Below are 16,634 nucleotides of genomic sequence, written 5' to 3' on the forward strand. Positions count from 1 at the left end.
GTCCAGACTAATCTCTGATGGTCACATCCCTCTGCCCATGCCCATCTGTGTGAAACTATTGAATCCACAAGGCTTCCCAGTCCCATAGTGCCACACCCACAAACATGCATACACACACACACACACACACACACACACACACACACACACACACACACACAGAGTCATATATTCAAACTTGTGCCTTCTTGGCTGTATACTCCCTTTCTCAGTTGGAGGGCCCTTACCCAGCTCTTCTTCCCCTGCCTACCTGGATGGGAAGGTCCTAGCCTTCCCTGAGGCTGGCCCCCTTCTCTGCCCAGGCCTCCATTCCCTGAGGGCAGGGCCAGCTGGCCTCACCTCCTTAACCCTGCCTGCCTCCCCCAGGAGATCCCCTTCTATCACATTTGGAGTGGCAGCCAGAAGGCCCTGCACTGCACCTTCACGCTGGAGAGGCACAGCGTGGCCTCCACGGAGCTCACCTGCAAGATCTGCGTGCGGCAGGTTGAAGGGGAGGGCCAGATATTCCAGCTTCATACCACACTGGCAGAGGTGAGGGCCAGAACACGGATACCCCGTGGGGCTGGGCGCTGCAGGGTGCAGACCCCAGGTTCCCCCTCATCTGGGGGAAGGGCCACCTCCCACAGAACTGTGCCCTCACCTCCCATGTCTGAGCTGGGACGTGCTTACTCTTGGCCAGCGTGCGTGCTGAGTCGCTTCAGTCATGTCTGACTCTTTGTGACCCCATGGACTGTAGCCTGCCAGGCTCCTCGGTCCTTGAGATTCTCCAGGCAAGAATACTGGAATGGGTTGTCATGCCCTCCTGCAGGGGATCTTCCCGACCCAGGGATCGAACCCACGTCTCTTATATCTCCTGCATTGGCAGGTGGGTTCCTTACCACTGGCACCACCTGGGAGACCCCTCACCTCCCATGTCTGAGTTGGGACGTGCTCACTCTTGGCCAACAGCTGTGACTTACTGAGCACAAGCCTGGGCTTGACCTGCACCAAATCTCACCAGATCCTCACAACCACCAGGGAGACAGATGCGAGGATCCCCACCTGGGAGATGAGAAAACAGACGTAATGGAGGGCAGGGATCGTGGATCCTGTATCTCCACGATAACCCAGATTGCAGTTCTCCATCACCGTAACCCAGGCTGAGGTTTATGAAACCTAAGGCGCCCAGGGGGACAGTGCCGCGCCCTCCCTGCAGTGCAGTGGAGAAAGCGCTGGATGCAGTCTACCCCCCGCCCCCGTCACTGCCTCACCACGTGACCGTGGATAGTCACTTCTCCTCTCTGGACTTCATTTTTGCTTGCGTGAACGTGGGTCCACATGGATGAGACGGTGGCTGAGGCCCTCGTGGCTTTGTAATCGCGAGGCAGCATCAGCGCTGGCCGGGGCCATGCATTAGCAAGTGCACCCAGAGGCTGGGGAAGGGTGTGCTACCCCGGTCCTGGAGAGTTCACCTTCCAGGGGAGGAGGGCTTTGAGCAGCTGGAGGCCACCTAGGGCACAGAAAGATGCCAGAGTCTCCCTGAGTTCACAGTCCCTGGGCAGGGAGGCTGGAGGGACAGAGGCCCAGTGGCACTGCACACAGGGAGCCCTCTCCCCATCTCACCCTTGCTCCCTGTCCTTCCAGACGCCCGCTGGCTCCCTAGACGCCCTCTGCTCCGCCCCCAGCAGTGTAGTCACCACCCAACTGGGACCCTACGCCTTCAAGATCCCCCTGTCCATCCGCCAGAAGATATGCAACAGCCTGGATGCCCCCAACTCACGTGGCAACGACTGGAGGCTGTTGGCACAGAAGCTCTCCATGGACCGGTGAGTGTGGAGACGGTCTGCCAGGCTGGGACCACAGCCACCCCCTGCCCCGGTGTCCCCGCGGGGAAGGCAGCCTGATGGTGGTTCCTTGAAGAGCGTCATGCTCAGAGTGCCAGCCTGTGAGAATCAGGTAGAACCAGGATCCCAGCCAGGTGTGATCAGCAGCAGCAGCCCTGTGCCCAGGACATCAGGTGTTCTGGAAATGCTTTCTGGGTGACAGAATACATCTTGGTGTCAGAACTGGAGAGCTTAAAATGCTGGGTAAATATAATGGCAATAGTCATCCTCACTGGGGCTCAAAGAGGAGCAGTGTATGGCCTGGGGCCATACAGCCTGCAAGCAGAGGGGCTGGGACTCAGACCCAGGACTGTGGGGGTCCAGAGCCCACAGTCCCAGTGCTCTGGGGAGGTCCTCCCAGGGGCCCCTCAACCCACGGCCCCTAGAAGGTGCTGAGCGTCTGGGGAGCCCAGGGTCCTTCTCCTTCCCTCCATCAGGTACCTGAACTACTTTGCCACCAAAGCAAGCCCCACGGGTGTGATCCTGGACCTCTGGGAAGCTCTGCAGCAGGACGATGGGGACCTCAACAGCCTGGCGAGTGCCTTGGAGGAGATGGGCAAGAGCGAGATGCTGGTGGCCATGGCCACCGATGGGGAGTGCTGAGCTGGCCCGCACCTGCGGACTGGGAGGGACCAGCAGGAGGCGGGCACAGGCAGGCCCCGGGCAGCCTCCTGGGGGGCCATTGGGCCTCCTCTGCCCCCGAGCTCAGAGCCAGAACCGCCCCTCCTCCTCCTCCTCCCCCCCCCCACCTTGCCCCACCCATAGACCACAACCAGCCTTAGGAGATCGTGGACTTCGCTGTTGGGAGGGCTCAGCGGTCCTTCTCCACACCATGCTGTCTCGCCTGACTGCAGACCTCTGTGCGGGAAGCGGGAGGGGCCGGGCCCTCTGGAGGCAGCTAGGGGAACAAGGAGGTGGCCCTCCCACCCTCGGCCCCCGGGAGCCCTTGGGGCACCTGTTGTGTTCTTTATTCTCTTCCTCGGTTATTGATTCTCCCTCCTCCCTCTCTGTTCACACCGTTTTCCTCTTTGAAGAGTCAAGTACAATTCAGAGAAACTGCTTTCTCCTGTCCATAAGTGAAAAGGAAGAGGAAAGAAAGAAAGCTTCCAACCACTAGTAAGGCTAAAAAAAAAAAAAAGAAAAACACCAAAACCGCAAGGGAAAAGAAAACCCAGTTTCTTAGGAAACGCAAATGATTTATTATCCAGATATTTGGATAAGTTCTTTTTAAGAAAAAAAAAGAAGAAAATGAAAAAAACAACACAAAAAAATAGAAAACGCTTTTCTTGAGTGTGGGTGTGGGTATGCTCGTGATTCTGGCCAGCAGCCTGTGTGTGTGTGTGTGTGTGTGTGTGTGTAAGAGAGAGAGAATCAGAGAGAGAGACTGAATGGGAAACCCTTTGCTGCTAATGATTCCATCTTAGACTAAATTCTAACAAGCCCTCAGCTTCCGCACTTCTGCAGGGTCAGCTGAGGTCTGAGCCGTGGTCCCGTGCTTCTTTCTGAAATCTTAAACAGATGCTGAACCAGTAAAGTCAAGGAGGCCTGAGGTCTGGCGTGGGGTGGGGTCCTGCCCCCCTCTCACGGCCCCAGGCAGGTGCCCCCAGAGCTCCTCTGGGTTCCCAGGAATCCAGATTAAAAGGACCTGGGATGTAAAATGTGGGTGGGCCAGCCCAGCCAGGGAGTACTATGGTCTGGGGGCTCCTGGAGAGGGGGCGTGGCCCAGAGAGGGTCCTCACAGGGAAAGGAGTCAGGGAAGAGAATCCCCTGTGGACACCTCTCTCCCCCCCCACCCCAAGGCGGGGCCAGCTGGGACACCCCAGCCTCTAGACCAGGTGGACTGGAGCAGGTGGACCTTTTCTTAATGCCCAGGAATCCAGGATCTGCCCTTCCTTAGCAGATTCCCTTCCATTTCTCCTTCTGTAAAACAGAGGGGGAGGATAGATCAGGCTCTCCTGCTTCAGAAGCCTGAGCTCCTGGGTTGGTGTGGCTTTGAGGACCGTGAGAGCAGCTAGCCCTGTGGGCAGCGTGGGAGGCAGGGAGGTGGCTGGTCTGGCTGTGCTTTGCACATCTGCCTGGAGTGGAGGAGGAGGGGTGGAGGGCTATTTTCCCAGCTCTGATCTCCCCAGGCACCTCCCTGCAGCCCTCTTCTCACTCTCCTTCTGCTGTCTGGGAGAGTCTGAAGGAAGCTTTGACCAGCAGGGTGGAGGTGGGTGTGGCACCCCTTCTCTAGCCTGCCTGTTCCAGGATGTTCCGAGGGGCCATCAAGGTCCCTTTCCAGCCGTCTGGTGATAGCTGGAACCAGACTCTTGAGCTGGCACAGAGGCCACATCAAAGGCCTCTCCTCCTTGGCACCCAGGCCAAAGCAAGTGCCAGCCCTGGGCACTCACCCCAGGGCTTGCCCCAGCAGGTCCAGGAGCAGCTGCTGGGACCAGCCTGGGCGTATCCTGGCCTTTGAAAGTCTGATCTCCTGGGAGAAAAGCAGGTTAGGGGGCTGAAGTCCCAGCCAGTGTCCTAAGCCTGGCGTCCCAGCCATGTACTCGGGGGCGTGTGGGGACAGTGAGATTTTTACCACCCCCCAGCCCCCTGGGGAACGGGCTGCCGGCCAACCATCGAGGGCCTGCTGGGTTTGAGAGAGGTTCCTTTTTATCAAGGCCGTTCAAGGGGCCAGGCCTGCATCAGGCTTGAGCCCCTGAGGCTGAGACCACAGCCTTTTACTTTTACCCCAGTGCCTGTGTGGACATTGCCTCAACAAAATCTGCGAGCCTTCCCTGCCAAAGGTGCCATCCACCTCGGGCTCAGTCTCCTTGCCCGCTCCTAGTCTGAGCCGTGTGGGCCTGTGTGGTCACATGAGGGCAGTCTGGAGTCCAAGGACCAGTGTTCAAGCTCCAGCTTTGCTGTGAGGCCTCTGTGTGACTTCAGGCATGTGACTGCCTTCTCAAGGCCTCTTTTCCTTTTTAGACCTAGAAGGCTCCACAACTGCTGTCTGAGGCCCTTTGGTCTCTGATACGTCATTCTAGGCTTCTGAGGTGAACCCTGGTTGGTTGAAGTTGACTGTGGTCTGCCATGGCCCTCCTCCCTGTCCCTCCTCCCTCCCTTCCCTCCTCCCTCCCTCTCCCTCCTCCCTGTCCCTCCTTCCCTGTCCCTCCTCCCTCCCTTCCCTCCTCCCTGTCCCTCCTCCCCGCCCCACCCTGAGAAACCTGCTTCCTTAGCGCCCAGGACAGGAGCTCTTGTTGGATGAGGCCAGGCCAGCCACCCAGGTGCCATTTCTGACCTGATTTCCAGAGATTGTGTACCAGGGCCTGGAGCACAGAACCAATTGGCTAAAGTCTCCTGGGAGGGCTCAAACTGTCCAGCTTTATAAGAAAAGCCTGGGAAGGATTTGCTGGCTCCATCAATCTGCTTGGGCTACCGTGACTGTGTCTGCAGACTGCCCGCCTCAGGGTGGCATGGAGGTTTCTCAGCTTATTCAGGCCTGAGAGGCAGCCCCACGCGGCCCGAGTACCTTGAGAGCCACAGATTAAGTGCCGCTGCAGGGCCTACGCGCTGTTGACGTCTCTCTCATCTCTGGGGTGTGCTTGCACAGCTGTGCATGTATGCTTGTGCTTTTATCTGTGGCACATCAGCGTGCCTCTCCGGGAGCGTGTCCCCACCTGTGTGTGCGTGCGTGCCCTCCTCGAGTCCACGCTGGGCTGCCTGGAGGTTGCCCTCTCTGAGTACACAGGGTCAGTCGGTGTCTCTCCTACGTGCCTCTCCCTCTGCCTTCTCCCGTAGGGTTCTGGGCTCCAGAGTGGCCCTCCCCTCCCCGGATGCTCCAAGGCCCTCTGGTCTCCTTCCCCCAGCAACCAGGCAGCTGAGCCAGTTCCCTTAACAGGCCCTCTGGGGAGAGGTGACCAGGAGCCTGGGTGCAGGGAGCAGCTCTCCTGTGGGCCAAGGGCTGTGCCACCCGCCTGGGCAGTGGACATGGTTATATGCCCGAGGGCTGCCGGGCTGGCCCAGTCCCCCCTCTGTTTATTCTGTACTACAACCTGTAAATAACATTTAGCATTCCTATTGTAACAAAATTAATTTTTATGAAATAAATTATATTTCCTAGTCTAATAAAAAATTGAGGTTGTAGTCTGCTGTCTTTTTGACTGCCTTTCTGTCAGCAGTTGGGACTGATCTTCCCGCTTTTCTCAAAATTCCACGAGTTTGGGGTCAAGGGGTCATTGCCAGAGCTCTTGGAGCTCCTGGAAATGATCAAGGGCAACTGCCTAATTTTATACAAGGGAAAAGTGGCCCAGAGAGGACTGAGAACTTCCCCGTGGTCACGCAGAAAGCTGGAGCCCATGCTGACTCTGATCACAGTCCCTGCCCCCCAGCCAGTGCTCTCAGTGTGTAAGCATTTGTGGGATGTGTTCAGGGGGTCAGTCGTTTGAGCCTGTCATGGGTTAGTTGATGAGTGGGAGGAACAACAGAGGTGACACCCTCAGCGTCCTTGTCTGCCTGTGAGACATTCAGAAGGGAATGATAGGCAGGCTGGGCTTGTGTGACTTTGGACCCATGGCTGCCGTGATGGTTGGGCAGGTTACATACTGAACAAGAAAGCCATATCTAAGGGGGAAGGTAGTGCCTTTCCCACTCAGATTGAAGATTTCTGTATTTATTATACTATGAGATATTTCCAGCAGAGGGCAGTAAAGGGTATTGTTCTAATAACATCAATGTGTTGGTATTAATTTTCCTATAGATAAAAATGTCTCAAGGGAATTTTTTTTCTAATTTGCACAAAGGTGCCATACAACCACAGCAGCCCTGATCCCCTCTGCCCTGTAGACTTCAGGTCTCCCTGTGTGAGTTGAGTCTGGTCCCAGAATTTTCCATCTTGCATTGCCTATTCTGCAGATGAATTCTGCGATCTCTGAATTCTGGGGTGAGAGCACCCTCTGGCTTCATGGTAGAGAGTCATAACACATTAAAGGCTCTGAGAAGGCCTGTGTGAAGATGCTGGTCTCATAGAGTGTACCACATGTATTTGGCCATGGGATACTTTTATGTTTATATTTAAATTTTTTATTGTAGTATAGTTGATTTACAATGTTGTGTTAGTTTCAGGTATACAGCAAAGTGAATAAGTTATACATATATCCATTCTTTTTCAGAATCTTTTCCTGTACAGGCCATTATAGAGTAGTGAGTAGAGTTCCCTGTGCCATACAATAGGTCTTTATTATCCGTTATGGGACCCTTTTCTAAACCTTTCATGCCCTGAAGGGTCCTGACAACTCTGACTTGAAGGGACCTGTGGCTCTGGGGTGTGTGCCAAGGATGGCCTGGCTGTCCCCCTGGGGGTTGGGAGCACCTGTGGGCTGGGTCCTCTGGGAGCTTTTGGCCTAGTGGGGAAGGCGGGATAAACAAGGCACATATACATACACGCACATAGACCCATGACTCAGACTGTCATCCTTTCCTGGAGTCCAGGAGTACTTAGAGCCGTCATATTTGTGTGTGTGTGTCTGTGTGTGTGTACAAAGGGAAAGAGGGTATAGCCCGAGGTGGGCAGGGGGAGGGAGATGGGGTGGGAAGTAGCCCCCATAGGCAGGTAGGTTATCTGCAGTTCCCCCCAGGAGTCACCCATTTAAAGCCCCTAAATCTATCCCATCACCTAAGCAGGAAGGCCTTGATTGCCACCTGCTCCTTGATGGGGTTCAAAGAGTTCCAGCCTGGGAGGTAGGGGACCTGGATTCTGGTCCTGATGTTGTGGGGGTCACTTTTCCTTCCCAAGCCTGTTTCCCCATCCATGAAATGGCAGGCTTAGACCTGCTGCCCTGTAAGTTTTCTCTGGTTGGTGTAGGTCTGTAATTGGGGGAAGGGCGGTGACAGCCCCACCCCTTGGACCCTCCTCTATCACTGTCCCAGGATGGATGATGGAAAACCAGGAGCAAGCAGAAGATGGGCCAGTTCTGCCCTTGTAACCAAGCGGCCCCAGTGAGATGCTCTAGAGCAAAGCAGCAAGGTGACAAGGCTGCCGCACATGCCAGCCAACCTGGCACAGGCACGATCTTCAGGCCACCTGCTGTTGACCTGGAAGGGTTGCTGGGTTCAGGTTTCACCAGTTGCTCCTTTCTTCACTAGGGGCCAGAAGGAGAGAAAGTCCATTCCAACCCTAGCTGACAGTTTAAGATCAGTCTCAGGAAGACGTCATCCATTTGTTTGGCAAATTTTTGAAACTTTGCCCATTTTAATTCAAAATGCTATAATGCCTATGGTTTAAAAATTAAGGTACAAAAGAATAGGTGGAAAGTAGATACCCACCTCCTCCTGTCTCACCCCTCCCCTGCCACCCTCTCCATTCCCAGTCCTACCCCCATAGAGGCAATTGTTACTTTTCTTATATATCCCCTCAGGAAGACCTACGCATATGCACACATATATTTGTACATGTAAATATTTAAATATAATGGGTTTGATCCAAGAGTCTCAACCCCTCAAGGTATAAACATGAACTAGTTTTATTTTTCCAACAACTGCTCAGATATTCATTTTGTTGACACCATCTTTCCCGCTGGATAGCAAACTCCCTTAACAATGTCTCCACGGAGGCCCCTAACTTTTCTCTCCCTTGCAGTTATTAAGACAGATTCATTTTGGTTGCTAAGGCTCAACCCATCCATCTTGGAACTCCAACCACGTTTAACTAAGTTCCTGGGAGCGCCCTCTACAGGCCACTGAGGGCTGTGCTGCCAGCTCTCTGCACCTCCCCCTTGCCCTCCCCTCGCTACTGCCTCTGCCAACCACTCCCAGCTTCCAACTTCCAGATATCTTCCTTCCTCTCAACCTCCACCCTTGTCACTTCATCCGAAAGGCTGCCATCAAACCAGCTGCTGCCTCCTGTACCAGGTACACAAATCTCACACCAACACTCCAGCCTTCTCCAAATGGACACGGGGGAGTCTAGGGGCCATTCCCGACAGGTTGCCTTTTCTAACCATAATCCCTGCCCTGGATCATCATTACAGGGACAGGAGGCACTCGAGATTAGGAACCGCCAGGACCTGATATTTCAAAACACAAACTGGTGGGGCAGGGAGTGGCCCCGTGCTGTTGCACATCTCACTGGGCCCAGGGCCCAGCACTGCTGGGTACCAGGTCCGGGCAGCACACACTGCCCTCAGAGCCATGCCGAGGGGGAGACAGGGAAACAGATGGGCAAGGGGACCACAGAAGCTCCAACTAAGCCTGGGGTTCCACAAAGACTTTATGGAATAATGATGTTTTACAACGCTAGGGTTGGTGTCTCTGAATCAGTTTCTCAATTATGCATTTCGTGGAAGATGCTTTTAGGCAAAAGTCAGCAGTGACTTTTTTTTTTTTAATGAAACTTCTTACAAAGCAAAGGTGCTCATGTCCTTTTAGCAGGTAACGGGCCAGATGTGAAGACTGCTGTCTGCCAGAGGTCCTGGGGTGGCCTCAGGGCCCTATCTGTGTGTGTGTGTGTATGAGTGTGAGGGGTGTGGGTAGGCTGGTGTCCCCTTAAGGATCCTAACCTGGGAGAGGGAAGCTGGGGGGAGAGTCCGTGGGAGGGGGAACCAGCGAGTCTGCTATTCCTGCAGTCGTGAAGGGCTGGCCCAGCCCAGGCCACACTGCAGGGAATTTGAATCTGCCCATCCCAGTTCTTCAGCCCAAGAAGCTTCCTCAAGGAGAAGGTCTGGATATTTGGAAATTCAATCAATATTTATTGATCTGATTCATAGACTGACACAGCACAGGGAGTACACAGGGGTGAATCAGACCTGGACTCGGCCCTCAAACAGCTTGAAAGAATGAAAAGCAAATTCTTATAGTGGGTACACCAGGACCGGGCAGAAGCCAGGCTGAGAGGGGCACCCAGGACATGCTCCTGAGCCCCTGGTCCTCTCTGCAGACTGCCAGAGGCCCTGCCTGGGCGCTGCTTTCCTCAGGTTGTGTCAGAGGGACAGTGGCCCCTGTCCCAACCCCCCTCCTGCATCCCTCCACTGGATGGTGGCCTCAGCTGCTCCTCTCCCCAGGAGCCTCTCCTCTGCCTGATGAGACCCAGGGCAGGGCTAAGCTGCCAGCCCTCAGGTCCCAGCAATGCCCCTATGACCAGGAACTCAGGCACAGATGCCCTGCACTCACACCAGTAAATACTGTGACTACCCAAGGGGGTTACACTGGGCAGAGGCAGTCCCTGCGGACTGCAGGGGTGTATTGGGATCCATTTCACAGACATCTAGGATGGCAGAGTTGGGGTTCTTGACCATTCACTAATCTACCCTCACCCGATGCCAGCATTCCCTTCACAATGGCCTACACATGGGCTTGACCAGTCTCTACTTGACTACTTTCAGAGTTGGGGAACTCATCACTTACTAACAGTAATAATTGCTGGCATTTGAGTGCTGGCTTACTTTCACTGTAAGGGGCTGATTTTACCCTGAGGAACCAACCAGAATAAGTCTAAAGTCTTCTAGTCCCTAAAAACTTCTCAAACATTTGAAAACAGCTTTCATGGTCCACCGTGGAGCCGTTTCTCCCCCAATCAAATGCTCCCCGGTCCTCACGTGATGTGGCTCAGCGTCCCCTTGTAGTTTTGTGCTCCCTAGGTTCCTGCTCACCTGCCTCTGCTACTTTGACTCCCACAAGGGAGTGACAGTGGTGCCCGCATCAAGGGTGTGGGAGGCATAAAAGCCACCAACAACTGGGAGGTGCCAAGCACGAGGCATGGCACTGAAGAGGCTCAGGAAATAGAAGTTAATTTTACCCATAGCCCCATCTCAGCTATGGCTTTAAGGGGATAAGTTCAGGGGTCTGCCTGCCCTAGGTTTGAACCCAGACTCCATCATCTGCTTTCCAAGTGACCTTTAGCCAATTACTTAAACCAAAGTCCTGACCCACAGAATGTGTAATATAATAAACGGTTGTTTTATACACTCCATTTTGGGGTCATTCATTTTGCAGCCATAGTAACTGGAACACAGGAGCTTCTGGGGTGCCAGTGTTACTGACCTGGGTTCTTAGACTTTGTTGGTGGTGGTGTTTAGTCGCTAAGCTGTGTCGACTCTTTGAGACCTTTGGACTCTTTGTGCTGTGTGCTGTGCTTAGTCGCTCAGTTGTATCCCACTCTTTGTGATCCCATGGACTGCAGCCCGCCAGGCTCCTCTGTCATGGGAATTCTCCAAGCAAGAATACTGGAGTGGGTTGCCATGCCCTCTTCCAGGGGATCTTCCCAACCCAGGGGTTGAACCCAGGTCTCTCCCACATTGCAGGCAGATTCTTTACCAGCTGAGCCACAAGGGAAGCCCAAGAATAATGGAGTGGGTAGCCTATCCCTTCTCCAGGGGATCTTTCCAATGCCGGAATCGAACTGGGGTCTCCTGCATTGCAGGCAGATTCTTTACCAGCTAAGTTACCAGGGAAGCCAGACTATTTAAACAATAGCAATTGATGAGACCAGGTGAGGAATTCCCGTGAGGCTTTACTGGGACTCGTGCGAGCATGAAAGAGCAAGAACAAGTAACAGGCACCCTTGCTCATTCTCCATGGAGGGCAGGCTGGTTCCTTCAATGGGATGAGGGCAGGGGTATATCAGTAGGTGGGGCCCAAAGGGTGGCTTAGGTGTTCTGCCCAGCCCCTCGGAGCTGCTGTGTGCAGGGATCATGCACAGAACCCTGCTTTGCTCCAGGCACCTCAGAAGTGGCCGCTGGGTTTTGGCCTTTTTGTATCTTGTTGCTCTTAATCTGCCCCAATTGTGCTTGCATTCAATTACCTTTTTAGCCCCTTGTAGTTTCTTGGTATTCTGTTGCTCGAGGATACAAGAAGACCATTGTCCAGGTGCAAGCACTGCAGCAAAGGGTCCCAGGTTCCAGCCTGTGTCACTTACTAATGTTCCATTTCTTGATCCAGGTGTTGATGACATAAATACATCCATTGTGTGGTCATTGTTATACTTCCATCAGTAAACGTCAAACAAGGAAACAAAAGAAGCAGTGGAAAGAATGCATTGAGTGTTAGACTAAAGGTGTAAGAAAAAGAAGGGTTGATGGATCCAGAAAGGCTCCTGAGCTGGTGGGAGGGGAGGGTTTAGGATCTGGGGCCAAAGTGGGCAGACCTAGAACAGAGAGGAGAACTTTCCTGTTGTAACTGGAAGGAGAAAAACAGGAGCAGATAGGGTCATATTTGGTGCTGAGAAATGAGGAAGTTCCTCCCTGATGGTTTCTGTTTTCTCTGCCAGGTAGGAGGCAGGAGGCAGGAGGCAAGGCCACCTCAGGGTGGGACGTGTTTAGATGTTTGAGATGAATGGAGATGGAAAATGCCGTTTCTATGGAGAGCAGGAGCTAGGACTGCCATGGGACTACCAGAATCCTGGATGCCCAGCCCAGGTTGGTAACTTGAATTCAGAGTGGAGCCACTGGCCTGCTGGGGACTTTCTGCAGAAAGGCTCATCCACTTGGGCATAGGGAGTGCCACTGGGAGTCGGGGGGTGTGAGAATTGAGAGCATTGTCAAGATGTTACTGAGATGATGAGCCATGAAATCTAAGCTGGCTCCAAGAGGAAGGAAGATGCCCAATGCGTGGAGGGAAGACAGACGGGCCAGGGCTGGAGTCTCCAGCAGGTCCAGAATGTTCCTTAGTGGGAGCAGTAAGGCAAAGCAAAGGAGAGGTGGTTCGAGTCAGAGAGATGGTTAGGACTTGAACTAGTGATGTGGGCAGAGAGAGTTACAGGTCAGCAGTTATGAATAATTCTTTATCTACCAGGAGCCACATGCCCTGCTTGGGGGCTCAGGAAATCCTAGAAAGCAGGAAATGCACTGAGGCAGCCCAGCTCGTGAGAACAGCAGTGACAGGGAAGGGCCACAAGATGGCAGCATCAGCCCCATGAGACGTCTGCCTCCAAAGGTGGCCCGCCTTCTATGCAGGCTCTTATTGCATAATTGCCCACAGGTTTGCAGGCTTTGGAGCTATGAGGAGTTTATAAGAGCCTCCCCCGCCCCCACTCCCAACCACCTTGGATGGAACCCCTGACTGAGCTCAGGAGGCAGAAAGGCGACGATTTGAATCTTGGCTGTGTGGTTTATCAGCTGTGTGTCTCTGAAAAGGTCTCTCTCAGCACCCCAGGTTCCTCATACGTGAAAGTCGCTCAGTCGTGTCTGACTCTTTTCAACCCCATGGACTGTAAGTCCATGGAATTCTCCAGGCCAGATTACTGGAGTGGGTAGCCTTTTCCTTATCCAGGGGATCTTCCCAACCCAGGGATCGAATCCCAACCCAGGGATCGAACCCAGGTCTACTGCATTGCAGGCGGATTCTTTTACCAGCTGAGCCACAAGGGAAGCCCAAGAATATTGGAGTTGGTCCTCATATGTAAAAGAAGCTAACTAGAGTACCAGCCTCAAAGGAGATGGTTGTTGGGGGTGGGGGAAGGCAGCCAGAGCATCCTTGAGAGCTATCAATATTACCTTTGAACCCCCCAATCCCCCGCCCCAGGCCTCATAGAAGGCTATTAGCTTGGGCTGATATGAGTAGGGAAACCAGGCTTGACTTCATAGGGATACCTAGACAGCATCTAAGCCTAAGCCCAGGTTCATATGGCTCCAGTTCGTCCACCACACCAGGAGGCCTCCCCAGCCAGTCCTTGTCCTGCCATCACAGCCCCCCGGGGCCAGGAGCAAGTCCGTTTGTAATACTGAGATAGCTTCTGTTCAGTTGTCAGAACTTTCAGAGTATTTCCAAGCTTAGCTGTGGCAGGATGCTTTACTCTGAGAATTACAAAATATCAACCCAGTGAAGAGCGCCTGGGATGCTTTGAATTTTCATCTGTTCTTCCTTCCTCTCTCTCCCTTCTCTCCCCTTGCTCCCTCCTTCTCCTTCTTATTCTCACTCTCTTCCTCCTTTCTCTCCCCACTTCTTTCTTCTTCATGTGCATTTCAGAACAATGGTGATGCCCAGTAGCTGTGCAGCACTGTACCATTTACAAATATTTCCCTGACATTCTCTGCCGGCAAACAGGCATCAACTCCACCCAGTTGAAATGCCTCAACTCATCTCCACCCCGGACACAGAGTAGATGGTCCTCAGGCAGGAAAGTGTGGCTTCCATTCCCATGCATGACTGCTAAATCACTTCAGTCATGTCCGACTCTTTGTGACCCTATGGACTGTAGTCCACCAGGCTCCTCTGTCCGTGAAATTCTCTAGACAATACTGGAATGAGTTGCCGTGCCCTCCTCCAGAGGATCTTCCCAACCCAGGGATCGAACCCTAGTCTCCTGCATTGGCAGGCAGGTTCTTTACCTCTAGCACCACCTATCAAAAGGGGCCTCCACAGTCAGTCCACATCCGGCCAGACCAATCACCGTGGCCTGCCCATGTGTTCCCATCCCCTCCCTGGTAGGAATCAGTCTGTTCTCAAGCCGGCTGTAGGTTGCAGGGCTTCTCATGTCCTCCACCCCTTCTGGCCTGTCCCCCAGGGAGAGTGCAAGCCTCCTCCAAAGCAAGACCCCAGCCCTTTCCACCTTTGGGTCTTCACACTGTTTTTATTCTCTCAACACTTCTGACAGCAGATGCAGTGGGTTTCTTTTTCACATGTATACTCCAGCAAATTCTCCATCTCTCTGGACACCAGCTCGGGACCCAACAATTCAATTCTGACACTATCTGGAGCCACAGATCCTACACGTTGAAGGGTCCCACAAGGCTGCCCCTACTTCAACTTCAGACTCCAGTCATAGGTACAGAGTACCCAGGGTGCCCAAACTTTTGTCCAACTTGGTGACAAAATCAGGGGTTCCCACACAATCCCTCCAGTTTCAATAATTTGCTAGGATGGCCTACAGAATTCAGGAAAAAACTTACTATCACTGGTTTATTTTATATAAAGGGTACAAAATGAACAACGTACCAGGTCCCAAGTTTCTGTCCTCATGGAGTTGGGGTGTGCCACCCTCCGTGAAGGTGGATGTGTTTGCCAACCCAGAAGCTCTTTGAACCCCATCATTTAGGGTTTTTATGGAGGTTCATTATGTAAACATGGTTAATTAACTCATTGGTCATGGGTGGTTAGGTCATCACCAGCTCCTCTCCCCTCCCTGGAGGCAGGGCATGGAGCTGAAAAGTTCCAACCTTCTAAGCCCCAGGGTGGATTCCACCAGCCCTCAACCAGAAGCTATCTGGGGTCCACCAAGCCCACCTCATTAGCATAAATTCAGGTGTGGCTTAAATGGGTTCGAATAATAAAAAACCCTCCTATCACCCCCATCACTCAGGAAATTCTATGGGTTTTAGAAACAGTCTATCAGGAAACAGGAACCAGATGAAATATATTTCTGATCCTAACACACCACAGGCCCCACTGCAGGGCCTGGCACATGGTAGGTCTACTTAATGAAGGACGCACAGTGTTCTGCGAGCCTCACCATGAAACGAGGCTTGCCACCTCCCCGTGGCCCTGAGAGCACCCAGCGCTGACCCACCCCTGTGGGGTCAGGGGACTCTCAACAGTTTTAGAACCAGACAGACCTAGCGTCACATCACACTTCCGTCTGGGCTTCCCACAAGCACAGCTTTCTCGGGTCCGTGAGAGGGGCACAGGGCAACTCCGGCCCCTCCGGGCCTGTGACAATAGAGCGGGGACGTCAGGTCAAAGCCGAGAGACGGTGACTGCCTCGGGCGGTAATTTAGACAGGAAGTTCTGGCGGCCGGTGGGAGGGCCCGATGGGGTCGGAGTGGTCCTGAGGACTAGCTACGCCTCTGCCTCAGCTCTGGAAGGGTCCCCGCGGGTGCGGGCAACAGTAGGGGGTCAGGGAGGCGCAGGTGAGACTCCGCAGCTGCCGGGGCCGGGTGGAGAGCTCTTCCGGGCGCTGGGGACGCGGTGGTCGGGCTCCTCGGCGGGGAAGCGGCGGCGGCGGCGGCACCGGGCGCCGACTCACTGCGCGCTGGCCCGGGCGGTGCACCCGGCGGCCGGCGCCGCGCTCCCTGAACCCGCGGAACGGGCGCGTGCCCACAGCCCGCGTCACTGCGCGCGGAGCCGACAGACGAGCCCGCCTGCCCGCCCGGAAGCGCCGGCGGGGCGGGGCCTCAGGGCGGCCGAGCCCCGAGTGGCGGCGGCGGCAGCGGCGAGCGGCGGCGACAGTAAGTGCGGGCCCGGCCCCCGCCCAGCCCTTCAGGCTCCGGGTCGCCCCCCGGGCCCCTGCTGCGGGCGGCCTCCCCCTCCCCAACCCCGCGGCCCTCCTGGGGGTGCTCCGCCGGAGCCTCAGGACCCGGCCCGGCCCCCGGCCCGGCTCGCCGCCTCTCGCTGCGTCCATTCTCTCCCTCCCTTGCTCTCGCCTCTCACTTTCCTCCTCTTGGGTCTACGTTCTCCTTCAGCTTCTCTTCCCGCCCCTCATGAATTTCCTGAGATCGGAACTCACCGTTTGGATGTGGGGGGGCTGGGTATGGACAAGTTAGCCCAAAGTATCCAGAAGGTGGCTGAGAGCCCAAATTGGGGCGCCTGAGTCTGCGGGTGTCCCCGACCCCAAGGCAAATTCTGCCGTGGTCTCTGGGTGGCGCCCTGTGTTTCCCACTGTGCTTCCCCATAGGGTAGCTTCACCAGTCCCTTGCCCCCATTTCACAGGTGAGGAAATCGAGGCACAAAGGCGAGATTGACTTAAGAGCCAGTCCAGAACTTCCTGGGAACCAGCGCCCAGACCTGGAAGATGGTCTGCAGTGGCCCCAGGCCCCACGAGTTTCTTCTGCGTTGAGCAGGGTCTACCCCTTGCCCCAGGTCCACCAGAAC

The 16,634-nt window shown here is 54.5% G+C and overlaps 2 protein-coding genes across 3 annotated transcripts in view; both read left to right on the top strand.

The window, feature by feature from the left end:
• UNC5B (unc-5 netrin receptor B) overlaps nt 1-5,965 on the top strand; it is a 91,682-nt gene extending 85,717 nt beyond the window's left edge. For both annotated transcript variants that reach the window (XM_055425522.2, XM_055425523.2), the window contains 3 exons: nt 367-531; nt 1,624-1,805; nt 2,300-5,965. In XM_055425522.2, the coding sequence (XP_055281497.1) occupies nt 367-531; nt 1,624-1,805; nt 2,300-2,465 (513 nt within the window). In that variant the 3' untranslated portion in view covers nt 2,466-5,965. The remainder of the gene's footprint in view (nt 1-366; nt 532-1,623; nt 1,806-2,299) is intronic.
• The window catches only part of SLC29A3 (solute carrier family 29 member 3), a 62,383-nt gene continuing 49,859 nt past the window's right edge, over nt 4,111-16,634 (top strand). Inside the window, exons 1-2 of the mRNA XM_055425521.2 lie at nt 4,111-4,304; nt 15,486-15,991. Coding sequence (XP_055281496.2) covers nt 4,111-4,304; nt 15,486-15,991 — 700 coding nt within the window. The remainder of the gene's footprint in view (nt 4,305-15,485; nt 15,992-16,634) is intronic.

Source organism: Moschus berezovskii, chromosome 12 (assembly GCF_049115385.1).
Source record: "Moschus berezovskii isolate FMDL1 chromosome 12, NW_MosBer_1.0, whole genome shotgun sequence".
Lineage (NCBI taxonomy): Eukaryota > Metazoa > Chordata > Mammalia > Artiodactyla > Moschidae > Moschus > Moschus berezovskii.